At 33.3% G+C, this 23,464-nt stretch overlaps 1 protein-coding gene across 1 annotated transcript in view; it reads right to left on the reverse strand.

Moving 5' to 3' along the window:
• Nucleotides 1–23,464, reverse strand: part of COL24A1 (collagen type XXIV alpha 1 chain) — a 354,155-nt gene that overhangs the window by 115,560 nt on the left and 215,131 nt on the right. Inside the window, exons 26-33 of the mRNA XM_051999253.1 lie at nucleotides 21,150–21,203; nucleotides 14,524–14,577; nucleotides 12,793–12,846; nucleotides 11,350–11,403; nucleotides 10,264–10,317; nucleotides 9,863–9,907; nucleotides 9,714–9,758; nucleotides 1,335–1,388 (exon numbers count right to left, since the gene is read on the reverse strand). Of these exons, the coding sequence (XP_051855213.1) occupies nucleotides 1,335–1,388; nucleotides 9,714–9,758; nucleotides 9,863–9,907; nucleotides 10,264–10,317; nucleotides 11,350–11,403; nucleotides 12,793–12,846; nucleotides 14,524–14,577; nucleotides 21,150–21,203 (414 nt within the window). The remainder of the gene's footprint in view (nucleotides 1–1,334; nucleotides 1,389–9,713; nucleotides 9,759–9,862; nucleotides 9,908–10,263; nucleotides 10,318–11,349; nucleotides 11,404–12,792; nucleotides 12,847–14,523; nucleotides 14,578–21,149; nucleotides 21,204–23,464) is intronic.

A 23,464-nucleotide genomic window follows, 5' to 3' on the forward strand; every position in this document is an offset into this window, starting at 1 on the left:
CCCCTCTTTCCTTCTATATTCCCAGCACACTTTTTTCTGCATTTATTTTTTGCTCTCTTCATTCCCTCTTATGTTATATTTATTTGTCCACATGTCTCCTCAGAAAAATATAAACTTATTGAAGCCAGGGACTGCATCAATGTTATCTTTGTATCTTCAACACCTTAATAAATAAGTTGGGTGCTTAAGAAGTCTTTGCTAAGTGGAAACAAATCTAGATTATTGGGAGAAAAGAGTGTTATTCTAATTCTAAATAACGTAAGGAATTAGAATTGGGCTGGAGGTCCAAAAGTTAAAAAAAAAAAACCCAAAACAATAAATAATAATAATAAATAACCCAATCATAATAATCAGATAAAATTGAATAATAACCTTTTCCCCCTTTCTCTCTTAGTTTCTCTCTCTCTTTTCTGTTGTTTCTCTTCTATTTCTCTCTGTTTCTGTCTCTTGTTTCTTTTAGTAGAAAATAAGCATTTTACTTAAAGATCTGGATTTATTATTTGTGGGGCTTATACAGTTGGAGCATGTATAATAAATGCGCAAGGGAGGAAATAACCTCAGAGTTCAGTAAAAATAACTATTTGACTGCTAGAATTTTTCCACATACTGTCACTCACTAAATGAATTATACAAAAGCTACCTATAAACTTTTGTGTCAACTGATGGATAAGATCAGCCCAGTGGCTTAAAAGATTGCATTATATCACAAACCTTAAAAGTACATTACAGTCGATTATATTTGACATGACTCACCAGAAAAATGATTTCATGGGCAATAAAGAACCAAATGTAAGAGAGTGAGCTTGACAAGGTCTTTCCCTTTCACAATCAGTTTTTCCATGGAACCTCCCTCACTATATGAACTCATGATGTAATTCTTTATGTTGATTTAAGTGCATTCTTGACGTTTTTTACCTTTGGGTCCGTCATCTGTAGGGTCTGACTTCAATGTGTGATCTTTTGTTATAGATTTGGCCACATAGAAGTGTGTGTGTGTGTGTGTGTGTGTGTGTGTGTGTGCTCTTGCAATAATAATAGCAAGCCATTCAAAGCAAGAATTTTTGCAGTCTATTACAACAGACTTCTCTTTGTTTCAGCATTACCATATGCACCATAGTAGTCTCAGAATAAGAATATCAAACATGATTTTATTAAAAACAATAAGAAAAGCACTAAAATTTGTATTCATAATAAGACATTTTGCACAATATCATTAGATTTTACTGTTTATGATAAAGACTTTTTAAATTATACTTGGCCACAACAGAGTGGGGTTCATGGTATATGAAATTTAAAGGTTGTCCACCATTAGCAAATGTCTTTGATAAACTTACTGGTTCTCCAGGAGGTCCTTTGTCGCCCATGCTTCCAGGGGCTCCTTGTAAACCCTGAAAAAATAAAATAAATTTGTAGAAAAATATTATCTGAAATTGCTTCAAAAGATAATCTACAAATTAGATAATGACTCATTAAAAGAACAAGATGTCATTTAATGTAATTGTTCATTTTTAGTTTTAGAATTGGGTGTGAAAAAAGGTAGAGTTGGCTTAGCATATAAAGAGTAGATATCAAAGCCTGGAAAATCTGAGTTCAAATCCTTCCCCTGCCATATATTGGATGTATAATCACTGGCAAGTCATTTTGAACTTAGTTACAAGGCAACTTTCTGAAGTATAAAATATGGAGAAAACGCTGACTCACATTAGTAGAGCATGGTTCCTTTTTGGGGGAATTCTAATATCAATAAAATCACAAATTTCATTCCTATTCCTATCTCTACTGGATATGAAGAGAAACAGTACAGACTGGTATCATATAGATAACCTTTTAGACCTTGTAAATACTACTGATAATAGAGTTGCCAAAGTGCTTATTCTTTTCCCTTGTTCTTATCTCTGATGAATCTCCCATGCATACAACTTAACAGTTACCTAGGATGTCAAGCTAAATTACATTTTCCATTCATGATTTTCCTTTTGAGCCAGGTCTACACATGGGAAGAAGTGGAAGAACCACTTTGGCTTGTGAACAGATATATTTTTTACAAGTCATTTGAATAGTTCCTGGACACTTTGTAAAAGGTCCTCTATTCTAGGGATTGGCAAACTACCACCTGTGGGTAAAATTCATACCACCATTGGTTTTTATATGGTTCTTTAAGATAATAATGATTTTTTATATCTTAAAATACAATTTTGTATTTAAATTTGTATTTTAGAGAGAGGTTGTTTTCAAAAACCATAATAGCATTTTTAGCTTGTGGGACTATACAAAAACAGGTAGTGGATTCATTTGCTAAGCTTGGTACTAGGCCAATCCCTTAATTTTATGAATGAAAAAATTAAGGTTCAGAGAATTTAGATAACCAAGAATTTAGATGTGACCAAGGTCACAGAGTATCCATGTGTCCAAAAGTCACATAGTAAGTGGAAGAACTAGGACTAACTAGAAGTTTGGTTTTCTATTTTCCCAGTCAATGCCCTTTCTCTAATACTAAGTTGCTTCCTTTTAGGGTAACTTAGTGGCACAGTGGATAGCATGCCTGGGCTGGATTCAGGAAAACCTGAGTTGAAATCCAGCCTCATATACTTGGTAGCTGTGTGACTTGGGAAAGTCACTCAATCCTTTTTGCTTCTGTTTCCTCACTCACAAAAATAAGGTGGAGAAAGAAATAGCAAATCATTCTAGCATCTTGCCAACAAAACACAAAAAAGATCACAAAGAGTTGGATATGACTAAAAACAACTAAACAATTATAGAAAAAGAGGATAGAATCCATATTATTGTGTAGAAACAATTCATTTTTGATGAATTTCAATTTGCTGGGAATGTCATTGCCTAGATTCTACCTCACTACAAAAGTCCCCAAGGTCAATGAAACATAATTGTCCTCAGAAGAAAATGTTGGTGAGAGGTGAAAATTAGCTTCAGTAATTATTATAGATTCAGGTTTATTAATTCTATCAAGTTAACTTTATCATCTGATAAAAATCATTGGGCATTATAGGGTTTCAAAATGAGTCCTAAGCTTGAATCCAGGAGACTGTGATTTAAATCCTGGTGCTGACATGAGTTGTTATTATCACTGGACAAATCATTTACTGTTTAAAGATCAAAAACATTATCTGAATCTCCATCTCTTTATTTTCAATTTTAAAAATCCTTAAACTTGTGATTTTATAAATATAAGGAAGTTCTGGTATGGGAATTCTTTCCATTGACACACAATGACAATTTCAGCCAATAGTCAATAAACATTTATGAAGTGCTTACTCTATGCCAGCTATTGTGTTAAGTGTAAGGGATACACAAAGAGGCAAAGATGATCTTGACCATCAAGGTGCTCACAATGTAATGGAGGAGACAATTTATAGGAATAATGAGTTGCTTGAGGCAGTAGGTGATTAAATCATTTGTCCAAGTTCACATAGTATTTGGATTTCTGACTCTAATACAGGCTCTCTGTCAATAGTGCCTTCCTTGTCTGTGATATGGAGATATTCTTTACATATTATCTTGTATATTATTTAGCTCACTGGTACATAGTAAGTACTTAATACATTTTTTACTTGCCTCATATGATTGCTGTGAGGAGAGCATTGTAAACCTTAAAATTATGTGTGTGTGTGTGTGTGTGTGTGTGTATTTATATAGACGAGGGGTGAGAAGGTGGGAGAAAGAGGGGGATGAAGAGAGGGAGAGGAAGATGAAGACGGAAAAGAGAGAGACTGAGACACAGATAGAAAAAGACATACACACAGAGATAGACGGATAGAGATAGAGACAGAAAGAAACAGAGAAAGGGAGAATAAAGAGGAGCAGGAGTAGGAAAAGAAGAAGGAGAAATAGAAGGAGAAGGAGAAGAAGAAGGAGAACAACAAGAAGAAGGTCAAAACAGACCTAAGACCCCAACCTACAGTTAAGGGGTGGGATTTCAGACAAAACTGTTCCAGTTGTTTGATGAGATCAGAATCTTGGTTGCAAGATGAAGGCAACAAGTGTGGATAGCTTTTTTTTTTCCTGGGAGTTCAACTATAAAAAAGGATAAAGTTATAGGAGGATAGCTTGAGGACTTGGGAGCTAAGCTCAAATGTAGGTATTAAAAGATTCCATTAGGAATGAATGTAAAATGGTTCTTCCAGCATCTATTACTTGACTTAGGAGTCCAATGATTACTTCACTTTTGTCACAGTCTCATTTTGCTGAATGCAAATAAAGACAAGGAGTTTAAAGAAGTCTAATAATACTATAGGTTAGAAGCCAAATCAGAAAGAGATTTCAATAAGAAAATATTCATTAAGATTAGAAGGCAACCTCATGGTCAAAAGGAGGGATCGACTTTGGACTCAGTGCACCAAATAATTAGAAGGTACAGAAAAAAATAAACAACTAAACAGAGAAGAAATCTGATTAAGCATGTCAAGCTTTGTGAAGCAGTATTTTATTGATAGTTTCTGTTTAAAACATGCATGTACACATACATACATTCATACATACATATGCACTCAAGGACTATTTCTTTTTTCTCTGATAGTGTCTCCAATGGGCTGGGGTTTTGCCTTTGCCTGAAATGACTATGTTTCTCCTGTGGGAAGCCACCAGCAGGGGACAGCAGAGACTCTCAGAGACAAAACAGCTGGAGAATGACAGCAGTAACAGCCTTTACCCCAGCTTACACTGGGAGCCCCTCCTGCAGGGATATTTTTCTTGAGGGATGTTTATATCAAAGCTTTTCTATTTCCTTTCTTCTCTTTTTGCTCTTTTATTCCTCAGATTTAAGACTATACAAAATGTCATCAATTATTTAAAATGATGCCTTTGAGTATTTTTCTTTTTTATGGAAAAGTAAACCAATTCTTTCATGAAACTCATTTATCAAATGTATGTGGTACTTTCTCCATCAGGGTCGATGTCCCCAGGATTTCCTGCTTCTCCCTGGGGAGAATGATATAATTTGTAAAGAACCATTCAACATACAGGGAAATAACTGTCCCTTGTATCAAATAAGAATTTTAAAAAACCCAAACCTATATGTCAAGAGACCAGAAAACACACAAAATGAACCTAAAAGAAACAGAGTAATAGGAACCCCAAATCCCCAAAGTTCTAGCTCTGTTCTTTGGGGGTCTGACCTTTGGACAATCCATTTTACTTCTTTGAGACCATTTCTTGATCTTTTTAAGAAAAGAACTAGAGTAGATGATCTCCAAGATCTCTTCTAGCACAAACATACTATGATACTTTGCAAATTTAAAGAAATTCAGTGTCTTCTTTCATGCATTTTTATGACATCTACATTTGTAGGAGAAAACTTGTGTTTGTTGTAGGAAAAGGCTGGAAAAAGCTGGATTGTTTAGGCAATGGAAGACTCAAAATATTTAACTGGATCTATGCTGTCATTGATTATATTGCCAATCTCTCAAACAATGATGATTCCTGCTGATCTGCCTATTTTGTAATATTCTTTTGTAATATTCTCCCATATGCTTGCTACAAGGTGTTTACTCAATGAGTAAACTTATTCTCTTTCTCTTGACATTCAGAAGATACCAGTAGAGCACATAGCTGTTCATTTGCAATTCTTTTCTCGTGCTATGTGATCACTTTACTTTATTTGATTATATATTACTCTGATGACATCATCCTCTAGATTTTCTTTGAGGTTCCTTATTGGTTAGGTATTGAGAAGAACAAATTATCACTTGGTTTTAGGGGAAAGGGTCACCCAAAATCTCATTCTTTTAACCTCTAGGTAATTGTAACATCCTATCTATGGGAGAAGTATCTTGGAACTGAAAAGCTTATCTGCTAATAAAAATGAATATGTTTGCTAACTCTAATATTTTTCTCCTGCTTTGTCCTAGTACTGGATTGTGCTTCTTCCCCAGATAAAACACTTCTTTCCAAAGTCTTTGTGAAGATAGGGTACTCCAAGTATCTAAGTGCTAATTTGTCTTCACCCCATGGTTGGAAAGAGGAGTGAAGAACTGGGGTAAATAGTTAATAAACTCTGTGATCCAGAATTGACAGTGAATGAATTATTCTGGTAATTGAGCAGATGCTCTAAATAATAATGATAATAATAAATATCTGGCTCCAAAGAGTACTTCAAAGTTTGTAAAGCATTTTACATATGTTAAGACATTCTATCCTTATCTATATATGATGACCAACTTTCAAAGATGGAAAAAAAAAATGAAATAGTTTCAACACTAAGATTATTCTAAATATTACCCTGTTTCAATGTTAGGTTTGAGGGTTTTTTTGCCCTTCAAATTGTGAACCATAATGTAATTTACTCCCATTAAAACCTTCCTTTGGGGAGCTTGAGTCAGAGGTGAGAACAGTGAGTATGAGAAAATGGAGCTCTCTTTCTCATCAGGGCAATCTTTCTAGTAGAAAACAGGTCATGTCATATTTCTAGGTATAGAACAGGGAGGGATAAGTGCATCAGCTTCCTGTAGGTTCACTTAGAAGGTCCCTCAAGCTAATTTTACTTATATACAGTGTAGTATAAAGGTAAAATATATCCATATTTATAAATGTAACCAAAATAGCTAGTATACTCTCTGGTACCATTAGGAGAATAAGAAACGTTTAGTGACAATGGTCACTGTCATTATGATACGGTATATTGGACATAGTGGATATTTAATAAACATTTATTTAAATTGGTAAAACATGAAAGTGCTGAATGGAGAGTTTTGTTGAAAGGATCAGAAGTAAAAAAAAAATTATATTTATCTTTGGTTTTTAACTAGTCTCCTCTCTGAAGATCCACTAAAGTACAGAAAATAACTTTTTTTTGGTAGTACACCCTAATTTTCCTTAAGATCTTTGTTCAAGAGGAATTGGAGCTGGCCTTGTGATTTCAAAATCTTATAACAATTGAATTTTTCTGGCCCTCTTTACCTCCCAATATTTTTCAACTCTATTTTCATATTGTAGGTTCACTTTTCCCCCTTTTTTTTTTATATTTGTCATTCTGCCAACTTCTTGGCCCATTTAGTTTCTTTAATCCCTCTTCTTCTTAGTACCAAATCTTTAGTATGTTAATCAAGAGTTTCATATACATATATACACACACAAACACATACATACACAAATACACATATATATATACATATATGTGTGTGTGTGTGTGTGTGTGTGTGTGTGTGTGTGTGTGTGTGTGTATTAATACTTATTTGAAAAAAACACTCTTCTTGACTTTAAAGGACTGGTATATTTTCCCTTGGGAATTCTATCACTATACTTCAAGTGAATTAAAAATATTTATTAGAAACCTACTTCATATCTAAACACTGTGTTTAGGGGTTCAGAAAGATATAATTAATTAATCAACTTGTATTACCAAGCACCTACTATGTACCCAGCTCTGTGCTAATCATTGTACATACAAAGAAAGATAAAAGACATTTCCTGTTCTCAACCAGCTCATAGTTTAAAGGTAAGAGATATTATATGGATAATACTGACTATCCATCCAATGCTCAGATAATCTTTGCTATCACCGAGACTGTAGTTTAGTAGGGGATATAATCCATTTATAGTTGTAATACAAACAATATTTTATAAGAACAGAAATGAAGTATATATAAGATTTGGGGTAGAATTTTTTATTGATGGGAAAAATCAAGAAAAAATTTTCTGGAGGAAGTGATATTTGAGCTGTGTATGAAAGTCCATGAGGGATATTGATATGCAGAGAGCCCAGGCAAAGGGAAGTGGGAAGAAATGAGGTGTGGAAGAAGGAATGAAAAATAAGCAATCCATTCTACCAGAGTTTAAAGTATGTAGAAGGGAATAAATTAAGAAAATATTGGAAAGGCAAGGTGGTGACAGATGGTAGAGGGTCTTTATTACTAGGTTAAGGAGTCTGGACTTTATTTGGAAAGAAAAATACAATATCTATGACTTGATAAATTAGTCATCAAATAATATAAAATTTGAAATGAAACATTTTATAATAATTAAAGAACACTGAGTTTATTGAATAGGGTTAGGGTTGGAATTAGTTAAAAAATATATACCTTTAAAAATTTAGAAATAGATAGAGTACCCCATGGAAAAAGTGCTGGGTCAGATTCAGGAAAATAAGTTGAAAACTGGCTTCCTACTGACTAGCTGTGTGATCTTGAACAAGTCAATTAACCTCTGTTTGCTTCTTTTTCCTCTGCAAAATGGGGATAATAGAACCTATCCCACTCCCACCCAAGATTGCTGTGAAGATTAAATGAAAACATTTTAAAATAGTTTCACTACCCGAAAATTACTATAGAAATATTAGCTGTTATAATTATTGTAAAAGACTCAGAGTAATTATGAAATATAATAAAGACCATCTCCACTTTATAGATAAGTATACTCTTACCCAAAGAAGATAACTTGCCCAAAATAAGCACTAAGTTAAGAGGAGGAAGACTTAGATAATTTTATCTTAATACTTAATACATATGTATTAATATATATACACACATCAATACATATACATATATTTATAAATATGCATATTATACATGCATGTAATAAATACAAAGCATAATTACCTATTATAATTATATATCAACAATTATAATGCTATATTAATAATATAACATATACATATAACAAATTATAAAATATATTATATGTAATATATGTATCAATTTATAACAATGCTACATGCATATAAGTACATACATAAATGCATATATTTAATATACAAGGTGTATATCACATACATATGTATACATACCCATGTAAATATATGTCTATGCATATATATTTCTCTATATAGATATATGTGTTTTATGTCTGAAGTAAAGATAGCTGATATTTAAAATAGTACTTTAACATTTTCTTTTCTTTTTTTAAAATTTTCAATAGTATTTTATTTTCCAAATAAATGTAAAAATAATTTTCAACATTCATTTTTGTAATACATTGTGTTCCAGATTTTTCTTTCTCCCTCCCTTACTTCTCTCTTCCCCAAGATAGGAAGGAACCTAACATAGGTTAAATATGTGCAATTCTTTTAAACACAACACTCTCACATTTTCTTTTTTCTCTTCCTTCCTTCCTTCCTTCCTTCCTTCCTTCCTTCCTTCCTCCTTCCTTCCTTCCTTCCTTCCTCCTTCCTTCCTTCCTTCCTTCCTTCCTTCCTTCCTTCCTTTCTTTCTTCCTTCCTTCCTTTCTTTCTTTTTCTTTTCTTTCTCTTTCTTTCTTTCTTTCTTTTCTTTTCTTTCTTTCTTTCTCTTCCTTCCTTCCTTCCTATCTACCTACCTACCTTTCTTCCTTCCTTTCTTCCTTCCTTCTTTCCTTCCTTTTTTTTTTCTTGCTGAGGCAATTGGGGTTAAGCAACTTGCCCATGGTCACAAAGCTAGGAAGTGTTAAATGTCTGAAGTCACATTTGAACTCAGGTCCTCCTGACTTCAGTGCTGGTGCTCTATCCACTGTGACACCTAGCTGCCCCAACTCTCACATTTTCAAAGCCTTTTAAAGACATCTCATTTGGTTCTCATAACTATCCTGTGAGTTTAGAGCAAAATGTCCTCATTTTGCAGGGGAGAGAACTGAGGCTCAAAGAAGCCAAGGAACTTGCCTATGGTCACAAAGCTACTAAGTGTCAGAGAAAGCATAAGACCCAAGTCTTTTTGATTCTAAGTCTCCCCTCTCCATTTGCCACAAGATTTTATTAGGAGTTGACTTAGTACTGATTTTTCATTACTTACTGGTTTACCTTGAGCACCTCTCTCTCCTGGGTTTCCAGCATTACCCTAGATGAGAGAAAAAGAAAAAGCTAGGGTAGGTAATAAATAACCAAGAAAGCCAATTTAAATTTGAATATTCATGTTTGATCTGAAATATGTTGATGACTTACGATAAGTCCATGAAGACCTTTTTTCCCCTGATCGCCTTTTTCTCCCTAACAAAGAATTGATATCAAATAAGTTCAATATAAATGTAGTCTAGTGCTCTTATCATTGTGTGTATGTCTATACACACACACACACACACACACACACACACACACACACACACACACACATATAACACAACCAAAGTGTCTAACTCTGTAGTGAAAAGGATTGTAGTTATATTTTGTTTTTGTTTTTGATGTACGTGCATTGGGAGGAAAATTTATTGATATTATTTACCCTGTTAACTTAGAGAGAATTCAGAATTCAGTTCTGTTATCCAAATGTTACCTGTCTTTGTTGGGTAGGTGGGCAGAACTGTATAGAAATTAAATGAATATACAATGAGGAAATAAACCATTACCTTACTACCTTGTATTCCTTGTTCTCCTGGAAGACCATCTAGACCCCTAAGTCCCTAAAAATAAAAATAAAATACAGAGGAGTAAGAAAATGTAAATGAAAACAAAATATTTGTAACAACACATATGAAAATTTGTTATTTATTGTTATATTACTGCTTTAAAAAAATTGTAGAAACTGAGGACTCTTTAAGCTAAAAAAAAATCTACCTCCTCTTTTTTCTCCATTCCCTCACCCAATGAATTGTAGCTCAGAATATGGTTATCTACACAATCATAACTGGCAATGTTATGGCAAGTTAAGATTTTCAAAGTGTTTTACAAATACAATTTCATTTTCTCCTCACAACTCTGGGAAGTAGGTATTATTATGACCTGCATTTTACAAATGATGAGCCTAAGGCTGAGAGAGATTAAGTAATTTACCCCACGTTACATAGCAAATATGGCTAGGATTGAACTCAGGATCACAGATTTACCTACTATGTTACCTAGCTCCCTCACAAAATCTTTTTTGAAATTTTCATCTTATAAATATAGTTGGTGTTCAGTATTCTGTTGTCTAAAGAATGGCTAGTTCATCAATTTTTTATAGAAGATTTTTTTCTTATGTCATTTTTTTCCAGCATGGGGTGAATTGATTCAATAAATAAAACCATAATAGCTTTCATTGCTTCCAGGTTCACTACTCATTTTATTTACACTGACTCTATTTCTCTGTTGCCTTTATATTTTCATGGTTTCTCAAAGCAGGCCACAGAATGATGAATTCCCTGATACATTGTTTTCTTGAAATAGGGAGTCCTTTTACTTAATGGATGTTCACATTCATAGCAATTGAAAATGTTGAATTTAGAAGTGACTAATGAAGTTAAGAATTTCTATTTGATATAGTGAGATCTCAAAAAAGAGATAGAAAATTACTGGGGCTCTATGAGGCACCAGAAATATACATGTTAAATAATATGGCTGGGATCCACATTACATAATGAAAAATGACAAAAACATTTGCCAAGACCATAGTACTTAGTACTTCTACTGAAACTATTTCTCTGATTAAGACACTTGGATATTCCAATGTTACTTACCCTTCGTCCCTTTGGACCCTGTAGCCCAGGTAGGCCTCTTGTACCTACATGACCCTGAATAGGAGCATATTAGAATATGAGAACACAGAATTTTCAATTAAAAATGATCTTGGAAATTATGTAATTCAGCACCGAAATTTTACAGAAGAGGAAATGGAGGCCCTAAGAGATAAAGAAATTTGACAAAAATCATGCCAGTTGTTAGGGACAGAACTAGTGCTAGAATCCAAACCTTTCAATTCCCATTTCAATGATTTTTTAATATCACTCCATGATGGAAGTAATAGATGATTTAAAAAATGAGAAGGGATTGAATTTTTAAATCACAACTTAAAAATAATCAGGGACTATGGGCCAGGAACAGAGCACACCTAATAAGGGCAGATAAAAATATGTTTTCCTTAGGCTTGAAAATAAAGTCAGAAGAGTTTTTAAGGAAAGGAAAGGAATGAAGCATTTATTAAGTTTTTACAGTGTATCAGTCACTATGCTAAGGATTGAGGGATATAGATATACACACATATATACACAATGTATGTATATCAATAACACATATATGACAAACATGCATTAAGTATAGATAGAAGTATATATATAAATGCACATATATGTACACATATAACACACACAGAGACCCCTCTATATATCCTACAAAATAACTGAAAAGACCAGAAAAAAAATCTATTTGAAAGTAAATGTAGCCACTTAGAGAAAGTTAAATTAGTATTGATTAGATTTGTCTTTGTAGTCTCAAGTCTAGCATAGTTCTTTGCAAGTACAAGGTACTTAATACTGCTTATTGAACGAATGGATTTATTATTAAGCCAACTAAAATTCATTAGTAGCAGTAGTCATTCTTCAAATGGAAGATACAATTGGAAAACCAGATTTAGCCAGAGATAGCACTAGGAATTGATCAGCTTAAACTAGACTTAAGTTGAATGGAATCTCAGAGCACCTTAAACTTGAGACCATTTGTGTTTATGTATACATATGAATGTTGGACACACATAACTTGCAAAGTCACTAAAAGAGAAGACCAGCTTTAAGTATCCTAAGTACAATCCCCAATAGAAATGATGAATTAGTAATGAGACTCTGGAAATCTGAAAGCTCATATTCATTTGACTCAATGAATATTTAGTCTTTCTAGCTCAAGATCCATAACTTTATCTGACATGTTTTTGTAAACAGCTAAGCTATAAAACATTTTGTTCTTTACCTGCAAAACTTATACAAGTTACAAATGATACACTTTAAACTTTTGAAATGAAATGAATTTTTAAATACTTATTTTTAAAGCAAATATTTACTTTTAAAAATTATTTGTAAATGAACATTTATTGTAAACAAGGATCCACCCTATTTTCCATGAAATCTCTCTATGTTTTGACAATATATTTATGTTTTGGATAGAAACAATAAATGTTCTTTTGTACTTACAGGCAATCCAAGAGGACCTATGGGCCCTGGATCTCCAGGAGGCCCTGGATATCCCTATAATTTAAATTAAAAAAAAAACATAAAAAGTATTACAAAACCTTCACATTCAGTTGCTTAACATTGAAGACAAATTATATTACAAAACTATCCCTATCAATCAAATGACAATTTAACAAAGCTTTTTTGTCCTTCCAATGGGAAGAATGCCTTGGTTGCTGTCCATAGAAATAAGACTGACATTTTTTTTTACAGAGAAACAGGCAGGAATGTACTGGATGTAGTTTCTGAGAGATGACTATTAAATTTTTAGTATAAGTGTTTATATCTTGGAAATTGGCAAATGGTACAAATTAAGATGATATATTGTTTTATTGATTATTTAATCTTAGGAAAGCGATGAAGAAAATATTAATAATGACAATTAAATTTATAAGTATGTTATGGGTACATTTCATCTCATCCCCCTCTGCACCTAAAAGGTGATTGTTAAACATTTACCAACAGCGCAATGCTGGCAATCTCTTTTTGTTATTATGTATTCCATAGTACATATATCATCTTGTTTTATAGTTTTTAGTCATGACTAGAAAAGCACTTAATTGATACCATATTCTGAAAACTCAAAGAAGGTGCCTTTTCTAAACAACACTAAAAATATGAACATGAATGTGTTCCTGAAGAAAGTAACAGGGAATTGAAATTACAATAGTACCATAGATTCATTAAGTCTCTCAGGACATGGCTGGTTTTTGTAGCTTATCTTTTAGGTTTAATATATTTGCTTAAATGGAAAAAGCTAAATATGTTTAGGAACAATTGGATCCATTTTTGATAATCAAGGAGTCAAAATAAAAGTGAAGCCCTTAAGGAATGATTTCAGAAACTAAAATATGCGTTACTAGAAGTTTCAAGGGTTGATTTTGATAAATCAAAATCTCTTAGGAGATTTTGGAAGCAAGATTGGAAAAAAAATAATGTTCACTTTTTTATCTTACTGTGAAACCACACTATGACCTTGAAAAATACCACCTAGATATAAAGGCTCTTGATTATTGCTGTCTAGTTTGGGTAAGAAGGGTGCAAGTTAAATATAGGCTCTTCTAAATATCAGTAGAAACCATATTAAAGAAGATTTCAGTTCAAAATGAGGGGAAAATGCTTCTAACAATGATATCTCCCCAAAGATGGAATAGGCCATTTTGGGAGGTAGTATGTTTTTTATCATAAGTTTCTGGAATGAGCTTAAATGACCACTTGAAAGGAATTCTGGAGGGAAGTTCTTTTTATTTGGATATGGGTTGAACTATGTAATTTCTTAGGGTTCTTATATGATTCTGTGAGAATTACAGGAGAGTTTTCTACCCAACATTGTGGTAATTTTATAAAATAGATCCCCCCTGTAGTTTGCACATAATAGAAAATATCCTGCAAAATTACAGTAGCAGAATAATAATTAATATTTTCTTATATTTTAACTATATTCTTCCACCCAAAATTTTAAGATTTGATGCTCACATTTGATGATTACATCTGCTGTGTATTTTCTATAATTCTATATGCTAGGCTGTGAATTCCCTGAATTCCATAAATGGGAAAAATTGCTAATATAAATAGGTTATAAAATGATATTTTGTCCTTTATTCAATTCCAGACAAGATCATTTACTTCTGGAGTGACTTTATTATATTGACTCTTAGGAAGTAAATGCTTTTCAAATCACTAATTGCTTACCATAATTCCTTTTTCTCCAGGTGGGCCCACTGGGCCTGGGCTCCCACGTTCTCCCTTTTAAAAAAGAAAAAAAAGGTGTTTTACTTAACTTTTGCAATGTCCCTTTATCTCTAATATCATTCAGTCTCCCAATTTTTAAAATCTACAAGCTGTTTTTTTCTCAAAGTTCTACCCTAAGAATTTTGGGATACCTGTATAAAGTTTAAAAAAGAAAGTAAACTTTTAGAATAATAATTCTAAAAGTAAACTTTGAGAATAGTAAAAACATGTTGAAATTTCTTTTTCAGAGACCAGATATGAAAACTCTTGATAATTTGAGGCAAATGTAGTCAATCAAACATTTCTAACTTTGTGCTTTCCACTGGAAATATAAAGAAAGGCAAAAGAGAGTCCCTGGCTTCAGTGGGCTTATAGTCAGACAGGGGAAGACAGCATATTAACATGAAAAAGGAAGCTGAAAGCAACATGAAAAAGGAAGCTGAAAGCAACAATTTAGGGGAAAGGTATGTTAGGGAGAGCCATGATGGAAAAGTCAAAATGAGTACAGTCTCATGGGAAATAAAGATATGGTTGGCTTGAGCAATCTAAACTGAGGTTTGGGTAGGAGGAAGGGAGAGGCCTCAGGGCAAAAGGGTCTGCTGTGGTGTGAGTTCCAGGGATGAAGTGATTTTAGGTAATGTATATGTAAACAGGATACATATCCATATATCATATAAAGGAAAAATTCTAAAGGTCTGAATGGTATGTGGAAAAATATGAGGGTCGAGTTTTATTTTACCTTACAAATATTTAATAATTAACTAATTAATTAATTAATTTTACAGAAGTCTGTTCCTTTAGCTTATTCACCTGTTATGTTACAGAATACATTGTTGGAATTAGGAACAATTCTGATTAAGACTGACCACAAATCAGAGTAACAATTTTGTCTACTTAAGTTGCAACTGTTAATTCCTATTAATATCATTTGTTTTTATAAACTTTGAGTCAAAATTAGATTATCAACATGTATAGGTAAATTAGAGAAGAAACATCACAGCTATTTACATTGTTCAAAATATTTATATTTATACTGATCTTTATTACTCATTAAATGTATATCAATCAACAAATAAAATAGTCAACTAATATTTGCTGGCCAAATATGACATGTTTAACACTCAAATAAAATAAAAAAAATAAAATAAAAAAATGACAGAGATAACAGAGATGACAGGGGCAGAGAAAAAGTAGGGAGAGAAACAGAATGAGACACACAGAGAGATATAAGAAAAAGGGGAGTGAAGGGAGGGAGACTCCTTTTTCTTTTTTTTCCTCCAATTCTTCTCTATCTACTCCTTCATCTCCTTAGCTAAGATTATTATCCACACTGACATTTCAAGAGTGGATATACTCTAGGATTTAATGTCTTAGAGTTTCTTTCCTTATACTTTGTCTCAGGGTGAGAACAACCAGCTCCTATATTTCATCTCTTTGCAGATGACTCTAAATCTCTATATCCATTCTTGGTTTCTGTCCTGAGGGCCACGTTCATTCCCTTTTGGTCATTTTAAAATGGATGTCCTTTAGTCATCTCAAACTCAATACAGACAAAACAGAACTCAATTCCTTCACTTCCACTTCCAAATAGATCCCTCTTTTCAACTTTGTGATCTTTATTAAAGATGCCATCATCTTTCCAGTCACTCAGATTTATAACTTTGGAGACAATGTTGACTCATCCCTCTCTCTCATCCTTCATATCCAACCACTTGTCAGTACTATCAATTCTATCCTCATAATCTTTCTCAATTTCAGACTTTCTACTTATTCTTTCTTTTTACTCTCTTGGCTTATTCATCTTAATTCTGGCCCCACTTCATCTGGATTATTGTAATAGTCTTTTAATTGATATTTTTCTATTAGTTTTCTACCTCTTCAATCCCTTTCTAACATAACTGCCAATATACTAATCCCAAAGTCTTACTATGCAATTCATCCACTCAAGAAACTCCAGTGGATCCAATTGCTCTGGGATTAATTATAAACTGCTCTGTTTGAGATTTGAAATCTTAACAATCTGGTTTCCTTCTTTCTCCCCATGCTTCTTGTTATCAATTAGGCTGCATGCATTCTGCCTGTTTGCTGTTTTGTATACATGTCTTTTTATCTCTTACTTCTGGATCTTTGCACACTTCTGCATTGCACTTCTTCCTTATCTTGTTCTCATAAAACTCCTCCTTTCCTTAAAAGCCCAACTCAAGTGCTACCTCCTTCCAAAAAAACAAACCCTATCCTGATTCCTCTGGTCATTGGTATACTTCTAGAAATTACTTTGTATCTACTCTCTCTATATTTTGCATTTATTTTAAGGTATGTATCTGTTATTTCTCTTCAATAGAATGTAATATGCTTGAGGAGAGGAACTTTTTTTGAGTCTTTGAAAATCTCCAATGCCTGACACATAGTGTGGGCTTAATAAATGCGTAATGAATAAATGAATACTATTTTAGAGAGAGAATGGGAAGGAAGGATATAATATAGGTATTTGATATATTTTTGTTTTTAAAACAGCCTGAAGATATCCTTTTCTCATGGAGCTTATGACTCAGTTGGGAAGACAAAAATTATATAGATGAAATACTAGGAAATAAATTTTATTAGTAGTACTATAATTATCATCATCATTATCATCAATAAAATAATGAGTTGAAATTAATAAGTTGAAATTTATATCATGTTCAACATCTTTCAAAGGGCTTTATTAACCTTATTTCACTTGTGAAATAAGGTTAAGTTCTGTGTCACTGACAATAAATACCACAGGAATTTAGAAAAGGAGAAATAAATATTTTATGAAATTCAGTGGAGTTTACTGGAATCAAGCTGAGCCTTGAAGTGAATTTAGGTAGAAAGAAGTAAGAAAAGAAGATGTTACAAATAGAGGAACAGTTGAGCTCAAATACATAAAAGCAAAAATACGTCTGACAGTAGGAGGCAATTTCAAGGAGTAGAGGGTGTTACTGCTGGTAATGTTTGAAAGATGTGCTAGACATTGCAGGACTTCTGAGAGGCAAATGTTTTGGTTTTCTAAAATTAGAAGAGAATGGAATCTGTAGAGCAGAGGTCAGTGAGTTTGACTTTGATTCCTAACAAAATTCTAGGACCAATTATTAAGGGGACACAGTGAGCAGTTATAAAGAAAATGATGATCCCAAAGAATTTGCATGGTTTAATCAAGAACACATCTTGCCACAATGACCACATTTTTTTCCACAGGGTTTGTGTTACAAAGTAGTATAATGGGGAAATTCTGTGGGAAATAATTTACCCAGATTTTAGAGAAAATTTGAGAAAATCTCTCATGCAATTCTTTTTGGGAAAGATGGATGATAATGATATTGGATAAATCTTAGTAAAGTGGCAACAGTTGAACAACTGGATCTATAAAATAGTCATTTTGGAATTAGGTCTTTGAGGAACACCTTCTTGAACTCTGCTTGGTTGTGTGTAGCTTACTATTTTATCAGACCCCCAATAAAGCTATAGATGGCTTGTTTATCAAATTGATAAAAGATCAAAAGCTAAGAGAGATAGTTAACATACTGTGGATAGCTATTACACTGAGTCAGATTTAAAAAAAATCTTGACAAGTTAGGAAAATGGAGTGCATCAAATAGAATTATAATAATCTTAGACTTCAGTTAAAAATCATCTTATCAAGTACAAAACTGAGAGGCATGATAAGGTAGCAGATTCTCTGAATGGGATCTGGGGGGAGGAAATGGCAAACCACTTTAGTATCTTTGCCAAGAAAACTCCCAAATGGGGTCAGGAAGAGTTGGACATGATTGAAAATGGGTGAACAACAAAAACAAGGACAGTGGAATTAGCTTCCTCAGGAGGAAGAAAGCTTTCTATCCAGTAGATGTCTTCCAACAAAAAGTTACATGATTACTTATCAAATATTTTGACTAGTTTTCAGGTATATATTGAATTTGATGACCAGCAGGATGTTACTAAATTGTGGAGAACCACGGAATCCAAGCAGAGGAGTAAGGAAATGGTGTATATAATAAAGAACCACTCTGGATTCTTGAGCAGCAGAATAGTAGACATTGGAGGAAGACTCATCCTTGGACCACAAGCACAATGTGGGTCATTAACACTATAAGATATTTGTGAAGACTAATATGATTGACTAAAGTGATATCAGATGATGTTTCAAGATCTAAGTATATGAAGCCTGGTATGGTGGAAGAGTATTGAACTTGAAACCCTGAACTTGGAGTAATGATATGTTAAACAGGTCACTTAAAGTCTCTGGGCATAATTTCCTCATAGAAATTAAATGGGTTTGACTACATGACTTTTGAGCTTGCTTCCAGGTCTCAATATATGAATCCATGATAGTTATGCTCCCTGTTTTTTAATCAGAAATCATCTGAAATATTATGATTAGTCCTTGGTAGCACATTTTAATAAGGACATTGATAAACTGGGGATTCAGGACAGGGAAATAAAAATGTTGAAGACTCTTGAGGTCCTATTATAAGACTTGGTTGAAGAAACTGGAGATGTTTATCTTGAAGAGTCCTGCAGATGTGTTTATGTTAGAGGGTGTCAGGGAAAACAACACAGCATTTATTTTAAAATATTAGATGAGATTTCATGTAAAGTGAGATTTAAATCTGGCCCCAGACTCTGGGAATATCATTTAACCATGTTTGCCTCAGTTTCCTCATCTGTAAAATGAGCTGGAGAAGGAAATGGCAAACTACTCTAATCCTTTGCCAAGAAAACTCCCAATGAGGTCATGAACAAATTAGCTGCCTCAGGAGGAAGAAGGCTCTCATTTTCTCAGTAGATGTCTTCCAGCAAAGGGTAGATGAATATTTATTAAATATCTTAATTAATTTTCAGTTTTGAGTTGAATTCAATGACCAGTGAGATTTCTTTTAATTCTGTTATTCTGTTTGTGTGTTTATAAATATGGGAGAGTAGGTGAGCACATTTTGGTTCTAACTGGAAAAAATGCTAATATGTACGTTATTACTAGAGAGTGGAGAGCCTTAGGACCCAAGTAGAGGAGAACGAATTAGTGTATATATTAAGGAACAACTCTGGATTCTCGAGTAGCAGTATAATAGCCATACCATGCAAAAAATCTTATTATTGGAAGGATCCTTAAATACTATCTTGTCCAAATGCTATTGGAAGTACAAATGACCTTATCATGATAAAAGCAGTGTTTTAGCAAGATTAATCCATCAAGTATTGGAAATAGGGTTTTTAAACTTAATAAAATTTAATTCAAATCTATATTCATTAGTTACCTACCATATTTCAGGTACTAGGCTGGAGATACAAAATTTCTGTTCTGTTTCTGTTCTAAAGGAACTAACATTTTATGGAGGGAAAGATGAATATCAATGAGCAATTAGAAAATATATAGAAAGAAATTTTGGGAGGGATGAAGGTGTTATCATACATGAAGTAATGAAGGATAAGAATGTTATTACATTTAAGCAAATTGTGAAAGAATGACAGGAATTGATGACAGATTGGATATAAGTCGTCAAGTTGACACCAGTGTCTCTATTCTGGGAGACTGAAAGAATGATGGGATTACTGAACCACAAAAATAAAGTAGTAATTTGGAAAGGCATCAGTTTTGGAGAGAAAGAAAGAAGATTAATGCTATTTTCAACATGACCAGATTTATAATTAAGACTGGAGTATCCAAATGAAGATATCATGTAGGTGATTGGAACCAGGTGTAATATTACCTAATTAATTTCATTTCATGTCATCATTTCACTGTGTGCCATGGATACTATCATAAGACTTTTTTTGTAGGGAAGGGAATGCCATCCTTTGAGTTTGTAGAAGAGTAAGTCAAGTATTAGCCCCAAATCAGAAATTTATACATGGTTATTAACTATGAGTCTTTTCTAAAGTTGGAATCAAAGGAAAAGAAGGAATAGAAGATGTTGCTTTTGCCAACTCCAAATGGAGAATTGATTCTGGTTTTTATTTTATCTTTTAAGTGTGGGAGTTTATCATGGAAAATCACTTCCAGGGGAATAATCTCATAGAACTCATTAATCAAATTAAAATTTCCACAGCTATAGCCAGGTTTAGTCAGAAGAAACTACCTGATTCTTCTATGATGAGTGAAAAGGTTGAACAGAGATTGGCTATTAAAGTCAGGGATTTTTTTTTTTTTGCTTCCTCATTTTATTCAAAATCAGTTAGCAAACATTTATTAAACACTTAATATATTCCAGGCAGGCCCTATGCTTGGGGATACAAATATAAACACAAAGAAAAACAGTGCCTACTCTTAAAGAGCTTATATTCTCCTTTAGCAGGTTTTTCTGATAAATAAGGATTCAAAGAAAATTTAAAGCCTCAGTTGCTCGGTTGACAATCTTATATTTTATTTTCAGATTGCTTCTTCACCAAGAAATACATCTTGCCTTTAGGGAAATCGATACATGATCAACTTTGCTTCATTAAAGTTTAAGCTTTTAGAGTATATTAGTAATTTATATTTTATAAGAGATCCTATATGCCTTTTACTAAAGGAAATAAAATCATCTTTGAATTTAGCCTAAGGCCCTCAAAGTAAGTAGAAAGCTTACCTTTTCACCAGAGCTTCCAGTTGTACCAACTTCTCCTGGTAAACCAATAGGTCCCTTTGGAAGAAACAAAAATGAAGTCCAGATTCATATGTTATAGTACAATAGACTAAGATTCCCCCAAGATAAAACATTCTGGCATGAATTACGGATCTGACTGTACCAACAACCAATGATTTCCAGGACTATACAGCCTTCTCTATATTCTATCAACTTGGAATAATCCAATAGAACTATTTTTTTTAATTTAAATTTTATTTTATTTAATAATAACTTTGTATTGACAGAATCCATGCCAGGATAATCTTTTTTTACAACATTATCCCTTGCACTTGCTTATGTTTTGTTTTTTCCCCTCCCTCTCTCCACCCCCCCAAAGATGGCAAGCAGTCCTATATATGTTAAATATGTTGCAGAATATCCTAGATACAATACATATTTGCAGAACTGAACAGTTCTCCTGTTGCACAGGGAGAATTGGATTCAGAAGGTAAAAATAACTCGGGAAGAAAATAAAAAATGCAAATAGTTCACATTCATTTCCCAGTGTTCCTTCTTTGGGTGTAGCTGCTTCTGTCCATCATTTATCCATTGAAACTCAGTTAGGTCTCTTTGTCATAGAAATCCACTTCCATCAGAATACATCCTCATACAATATCATTGTCGAAGTGTATAATGATCTCCTGGTTCTGCTCATCTCACTTAGCATCAGTCCATGTAGGTCTGTCCAAGCCTCTCTGTATTCATCCTGCTGGCCATTCCTTACAGAGCAATAATATTCCATAACATTCATATACCACAATTTACCCAGCCATTCTCCAATTGATGGGCATCCATTCAATTTCCAGTTTCTAGCCACTACAAACAGGGCTGCTACAAACATTTTGGCACATACAGGTCCCTTTCCCTTTTTTAGTATCTCTTTCAATAGAACTATTTTTAAGGTGTCATGCCATCATATTGCTGTGAGTTCCATGACCTCTTTTAGAAAAGAAAATCCAAATGATATTAATCATATTCTTTGGCTTTCTCTTTTCTTGAATTTCAAGGATGAGTTATCTCCTTTCATATTAGCAAAAGCTGTGTAGATAACACTTATTTAGTGCTTTGAGGAATGCAAAATATTCTCCATACTGGAATTCTCACAGGAACTCCAAGAGATAAAGACTATTATTATCCTCATCTTACAGAGACACAAAGAAGTTGCCTTGGATCACAAAAAGCAGTCAATGTCTGAAGGAGGATTCAAACTCAGGTCTTTATAACTCCCTACCCTACATTCTATTCATGGCACCACCTAGCTGTTTTGATTAGAAAAGGTGAATGTAACTAAAGTACAAGAAAACCCAGTTTGTAATGTGGAGTTTCAGTAGTTACAGATGGAAATTGCTTAAACCTCAATGTGAAGTGCATTCTTATGCAAAAATTAACATTTAAGAGAAGCTTATATTGAACAAATTTAAATTCATATTAGCTTCACTCAACATGGGTGAAATATAATGGGTACTCTAATCAAATGATGGCTAAATGATGGTTAAAATGATGGTTAAAAATCCAGGAAAAAATCCATGGAAATAACCATGAAGAAATTTGAGAAATAATACTATTTATCCATAAAAATGGGGTAACTCTTCCTTCTGAGTCAATTTTTGGAAGTAGAAGTGTTTTCTCTCAATTATTGATACAACCTAGCTATCTATCCTTTTATCTCTATCTTTCATTTATTTATATCTCTATGCTTGTCTATTCATCTAGCTATCATTTCTGACTCTGTTTCTCTGTCTCTGTCTGTCTCTTTCTGTCTGTGTGTCTCTCTCCCCCTTTTCTACTTCCCTTTCCTCTCTCTCCTTCTCTTCTTCCCTCTCCTCCTTCTCCTCCTCCTTCCCTCTTCCTCTTTCTTTCCATATCCCTTTCTTCTTCCTCTCCTTCTTTCCTCCCTCTCTCAATATCTCTCTTTCCCTCCCTCCCTCTCTCCTTCCTTCCCTCTGTCTCCCCCTCTCCCCTCTCCGACTGCATTAGTGTAGAAACTGACATATCAATTTTTAAAATTTGACTATAAGTCCAGAAAACCAAAGAAAGTGTAGTCATTTTGAAGGATGTCTATTAAGTTTTCTCTGGAAAAGCAGTTTGTCTTATGTATCCAAAGGCAAATGAAATAGTATTTCAAGACACATGGTTATTTCATACTATAATGCTAATAATCAACATATGTATAAATGTTGATTTATGAATGCATGATTTATGAAAATACATCTATGAAATGTATAATTTATGAAAATAGTCACACAATACTTTTGAACATTGTAGCAAATTACCTA

Source organism: Antechinus flavipes, chromosome 4 (genome assembly GCF_016432865.1).
Source record: "Antechinus flavipes isolate AdamAnt ecotype Samford, QLD, Australia chromosome 4, AdamAnt_v2, whole genome shotgun sequence".
NCBI classification, from domain to species: domain Eukaryota; kingdom Metazoa; phylum Chordata; class Mammalia; order Dasyuromorphia; family Dasyuridae; genus Antechinus; species Antechinus flavipes.